Here is a 6,000-nt window from a genome sequence, read left to right as displayed (position 1 = left end):
GGGGGGGTGGTCCTCTCTGCAGCTGCAGGGGGAAGCACAGGATCTATCAGAGGAGTTTTGTCTGCTGAGACAAGGTAGGGGCATAGTTAAGGGGGATGCAGGAGAGGTGCAAGGGCCACATGAGATGACCTGGAGGGCCGAATTCGGCCCGTGGGCCTTAAGTTTGACACCTGTGCCCTAGACTGACTGCTGGCTAAAGGTGTCTCTGTTGCTCCTCCAACCAGAGTGTAGGCACCTTAAGACAGAAATGTTTTACTGGCCACATCACCAGGTGAAATATAGGATAAACCCAAAAAAGAAACGTAATGAAGCCACCACATCTAATGAACGGTAAGCTGCAATATATTACATTTTGGTTTTGGATTCAATGCCACTTTAAAAAAAGTTTGGCATGCGGCACTTGGAATATAAAACAGTCACTGTTCACACTGACGGACCCTCCAGATTCACCAGACATAATAGCAGCACAGGGAGGAAACAAAGCAGAACCTCAAATAGGGTGATACTGTTCTGTAAAAAGGCTTTATATAAATCTCAGGGCAGACTAGAGCACATGAACATAGGCTGTAGACACACAGGAAAGTGGTAGAAATCTCTGACAGAGCTTTGCTTAGCTGGTCAAAGTAACAAAAGCATTGCTCCATATTCCTGGCTACCTCTCAAGTTCCCTCCACACTGTCCGTCACTCCCTGGGAATGTAATAAGTTAACCAATAAGGATGTTTGTCCTCTTTTGACCTTAACTACTGATCACAGTGCTTTCTCCATTTACGCATATTGCAAATCATTTTATTTCCCGTCCAGTAACAGTCCAGTTGCACGTTAGAGATTCGAGCTACCTTGACTTTTCTAAAGAGGAGATCAGCATGGAGACTTCATACACATCATCTCAAACCTACATTGATGAGTTTGATGCTTTAGGTTATTGCAAAGCTTACTATGACCCCAAAGAAGGAACATATTCTGGAGATTGGGTTAATTTTGCATTGCAGAATTTTCATGAAACTTTCACTTCAGGTAAACAAATGATTTATTTATGGGTCTTATTGCTGCAGGGAATAAGACACAAAACTGTAGTCAAAGCTCAGAGGCATGATTGACGTATTCATGTTGTTTTTGTTTTCTATATTTTTTTTAGAAATTAGATGAATGAATTATACTTTTAAGATATGATTACCCTGCAAGCATTATTCTATGTGTATAATGTCTGTATAGTGTTCTGATCTTTACATTTGCAGCCCTCTTTTGGGGGTATTTATGACGAATGGCCCTTGCTAAGTAGGATATTGTACTAAACCTGTTGAACCTTGAGCTAAAACTAGTTATATGATCCAAGACCAGCCGTTTCTTCTCTTTCCATTTGCAGAATATTTATTTGAGTTTCATCTCTGCCCCTTGTAATTTCATTTAAACTTCGTGTTCTTCTTAAGCTTCTATCTCTGCTTATTTTAGTTTCATGTAGGTTTTCATCTCTGCCTCTTTTATTGCAAAAGATTATCATACTTTTCTTCCGTGTTTGCACGAGCCTCTATGAGTTTGTCACTTAAAGTGGATGTAAACCTTTGGGTTTTTTAACCACTTCAATACAGGGCACTTTCACCCCCTTCCTGCCCAGGCCAATTTTCCCCTTTCAGCGCTGTTGCATTTTCAATGCCAATTGCGCTGCCATGCAACACTGTACCTACACCAAATTTATGTAATTTTCCCCCACAAATAGAGCTTTCTTTTGGTGGTATTTGATCACCTCTGGGTTTTTTCCTTTTTGCTAAACAAATAAAAAAAGACCGAAAAGTTTGAAAAAAAAAACGTTTTTTTGTTTATGTTATACAATTTTGTAAATAAATAAGTTTTTTCCTGCACTGATGAGAACTGATGAGACTGCACTGACAGGCACTGATGGGGTGGCACTGATGGGGTGGCACTGATAGGCGGTACTGATAGGCGGCACTGATAGGTGGCACTGATAGGCACTGATATGTGGCACTGATCGGTAGCACTGATATGCAGCATTGGTGGGCACTGATAGGCGGCACTGCTGGGCACTGATAGGCAGCATTGATGGGCACTGATAGGTGGCACTAATGGGCACTGATAGGCGGCACTGGTGGGCAATAATGGACACTGGTGGGCGACACTGATAGATGGCAATGATGGGCACTGGTGGGCAGCACTGATAGGGAGGGCACTGGCAGGCAGCACTTATGGAGAGGGCAATGGGGGGCTCCCTGAGCCCTGATTGCCATCCCTGGTGGCCATAGTGGGCATCCCTGGGGTCATAGGTGGGCATCCCTGGGGTCATGGGTGGGCGTCCCTGGTGGTTCTAGTGGCACCCCCCCCCCCCCGAGGGTCTGCACTGGTAATCAATGATCTGATTACCAGTGCCGACATCCCCCCCCCCCCCCCGATCGGCGCTCCTTTACTCGTGCCTATCAGGCACGAACTAAGGAAAGCCGATCAACGGCACTTCCTATTTACTATGTGACCAGCCATGATTGGACACGGCTGATCACATGGTAAAGAGCCTACATCATAGGCATAGAATGCATTAAGGTGAAAAACTTAAGGCTTTAGAAGCACTTTAATGTTCATCTATTAGGGCAAGAGGATCTAGAAGATTATTGTCAGGGTCCGGACTGGCGGCAGGTGATGGCACTGGAGGTGGATCCTCTGTGTCAGTGAGGGATTGGCGTGGACCGTACCAGGGGACCGGTTCTAAGTTACTACCGGTTTTCACCAGAGCCCGCCGCAAGGCGGGATGGACTTGCTGCGGCGGTAGCAACCAGGTCGTATCCTCCGGTAACGGCTCAACCTCAAAGACAGCTGATTCAGGCGCGGTACAGAAGGACAAGGCAAAGGCAAGGTCAGACGGAGCAAAGGGTCAAGGCAGGCGGCAAGGTTCGTAGTCAGGGGCAACAGCAGAAGGTCAGATACACAGGCAGGGAACGATACACCAAAAGCTTTCTCAAGGTACCAAAGGCAACAAGATCCGGCAAGGACAGGAAGGGGAAGTGGGTTTTTATTGAATTTGGGCTGATTGGACCAGGCACCAATTAGTGGTGCACTGGCCCTTTAAATTTACATGCTGCGGCGCGCGCACGCCCTAGGGAGCGGGGCCGCGCGCGCCGAGAGGAGGAAGGAACCCGGCGTGCGCCGGGAGCAGAGAGGACCCGGCGGGTGAGTTCCACTAATGCGGGGGAACAGCGCTCATGGTCGGGGACGCCGACCGGAGCGCTGCAGCCCGCAGGACGCCTTGAGTGCTCCGGGGAAGCCACGGAACCCGGAGCACTCGGCATTACAGTACCCCCCCCTTAGGTCTCCCCCTCTTTTTGGAGCCCAGGTACCTGTGGATGAGGTCCTTGTCAAGGATATTGGACTCGGGCTCCCACGACCTCTCCTCAGGACCACAATTCTCCCAGTCAACCAAAAAAAACTTTTTACCTCTGACGACCTTGGAGGCGAGGATCTCTTTTACTGAGAAGACGTCAGAGGACCCAGAGACAGGAGCAGGAACGATGACCTTGGGGGAAAATCGGTTAAGAATGAGGGGTTTGAGGAGGGATACATGAAAGGAGTTGTGAATACGGAGAGAAGGAGGAAGATGGAGTTTGTAAGAGACAGCATTAATTTGGCTTTTGATTTTAAAAGGCCCAAGATAACGTGGACCCAGTTTGTAGCTGGGGACCCGAAACCGGATGTATTTGGCAGAGAGCCACACTCTGTCCCCAGGAGAAAAGACAGGAGGAGTTCTTCTTTTCCTATCTGCATGTCTCTTCATGCGAGAAGAGGCGAGGGTGAGCGACTTTTGAGTCTCTTTCCAGATGGAGGAGAAGTCCAGGGTCAAGTCATCAACGGCAGGAACTCCAGAAGAAGTGGGAATGGGGAGGGGGGGAAGCGGGTGACGGCCGTACACCACAAAAAACGGGGATTTGGTGGATGACTCAGAGTCTCTAAAGTTGTAAGAAAATTCGGCCCAGGGCAACAAGTCGACCCAATCATCCTGACGGGAGGAGACGAAATGTCGCAGGTAGTCACCAAGGATCTGGTTATACCTCTCCACTTGTCCATTGGACTGAGGGTGGTAGGCAGAGGAGAAGTTCAATTTGATCTTCAATTGGGTGCAGAGAGCTCTCCAAAACTTTGAGATAAACTGAACGCCTCTATCGGAGACGATGTGTGTTGGAAGACCATGGAGACGAAAAATGTGTAAAAAGAATTGCTTTGCCAGCTGTGGCGCAGAAGGAAGGCCAGGGAGCGGAATAAAATGTGCCATTTTAGAGAACCTGTCGACAACCACCCATATGACTGTGTTGCCATGGGATACAGGAAGATCCGTGACGAAGTCCATTGCTATGTGGGACCAAGGCTGTTCAGGCACTGGCAGAGGGAGAAGAAGACCTGCAGGCTTCTGGCGGGGAGTTTTATCACGTGCGCAGACAGTACAGGCCCGAACGAACTCCGTCACATCTTTCTCAAAGGAAGGCCACCAATAGTGTCTGGCAATTAGTTGAGTCGTCTTTTTAATTCCAGCATGACCCGCCAGGTGAGAGGAGTGACCCCATTTGAGAGTCCGCAGGCGAAGACGTGGAGGAACAAATGTTTTCCCTGGAGGAACTGGTACCAGTGAAGCAGGGGCAGTTGAAATTAGACACTCAGGAGGAATGATGTGTTGAGGAACGGTTTCATCCTCGGAGGCATCGGTGGAGCGTGATAGGGCATCCGCCCTAATGTTTTTATCAGCAGGACGAAAATGGATTTGGAAGGTGAATCGGGCAAAGAACAATGACCACCTGGCCTGGCGTGGATTAAGGCGCTGGGCAGACTGAAGGTACGAGAGATTTTTGTGGTCAGTATAGATGGTGATCGGATGAGGGGATCCTTTGAGAAGGTGTCTCCATTCTTCCAGTGCCAATTTAATGGCTAGAAGTTCACGATCTCCGATGGCGTAGTTCTTTTCAGGGGGAGAAAAAGTTTTTGAGAAGAAACCGCAGGTGACGTTTTTCCCTTTAGCAGATTTTTGAAGAAGAACCGCTCCGGCTCCAACAGAGGAGGCATCTACCTCCAGGAAGAATGGTTTCAGCGGATCAGGCCTATTCAAGACTGGAGCGGAGGCGAAGGCGGCTTTAAGACGAGTAAAGGCTTCTTCAGCTTGGGGAGGCCAGGATTTCGGATTCGCTTCTTTCTTGGTTAGGGCCACAATAGGCGACACGATAGTGGAGAAATGGGGAACAAACTGACGGTAATAATTGGCGAATCCCAGGAAGCGCTGAATAGAGCGAAGGCCTGAGGTGCGTGGCCAATCCAAGACTGCAGAGAGTTTGTCAGGGTCCATTTGAAGACCCTGTCCAGAAACTAGGTATCCCAGAAACGGCAGACAGCTACGTTCAAAAAGACATTTTTCCATTTTGGCGTACAGATGGTTGACACGAAGGCGCTGGAGCACTTGACGAACATGGCGACGGTGTTCCTCCAGGGTGGAGGAGAAGATTATAATGTCGTCGAGATAGACCACTACACAAGTATACAACATGTCCCGGAAGATCTCGTTGACAAAGTCTTGAAAGACTGCAGGAGCGTTGCACAGGCCGAACGGCATGACGAGATACTCAAAGTGGCCATCTCTGGTATTAAAAGCGGTTTTCCACTCATCTCCCTCACGGATTCTGATGAGATTATAAGCGCCCCTGAGGTCAAGCTTGGTGAAGACCCTTGCTCCGTGCAGACGGTCAAAGAGTTCCGAGATGAGAGGCAAAGGGTAGCGATTTTTTACCGTGATTTTGTTAAGACCGCGGTAGTCAATACATGGGCGTAGTGACCCATCCTTTTTGGCAACAAAGAAAAATCCTGCTCCGGCAGGAGAAGAGGATTTCCTGATAAAACCTTTCTTAAGGTTCTCCTGAACGTATTCTGACATGGCCTTGGTTTCAGGGATGGAAAGAGGGTAAATCCTGCCACGGGGTGGCGTGGTACCAGGAAGCAAATCAATGGGACAATCATAGGGTCT

The 6,000-nt window shown here is 48.6% G+C and overlaps 1 protein-coding gene across 1 annotated transcript in view; it reads left to right on the top strand.

Annotated features, from left to right (window-relative positions):
* The first annotated feature begins 791 nt into the window (after positions 1–791).
* LOC309568299 (nicotinamide N-methyltransferase-like) overlaps positions 792–6,000 on the top strand; it is a 54,755-nt gene continuing 49,546 nt past the window's right edge. The window contains exon 1 of the mRNA XM_082273967.1: positions 792–1,016. Coding sequence (XP_082130093.1) covers positions 866–1,016 — 151 coding nt within the window. The 5' untranslated portion in view covers positions 792–865. The remainder of the gene's footprint in view (positions 1,017–6,000) is intronic.

This window comes from Pelophylax lessonae (assembly GCF_965119305.1).
Source record: "Pelophylax lessonae genome assembly, chromosome: 12".
In the NCBI taxonomy this organism is placed as follows: Eukaryota; Metazoa; Chordata; class Amphibia; order Anura; family Ranidae; genus Pelophylax; species Pelophylax lessonae.
This window is presented reverse-complemented; position numbering and strand designations above follow the sequence as displayed.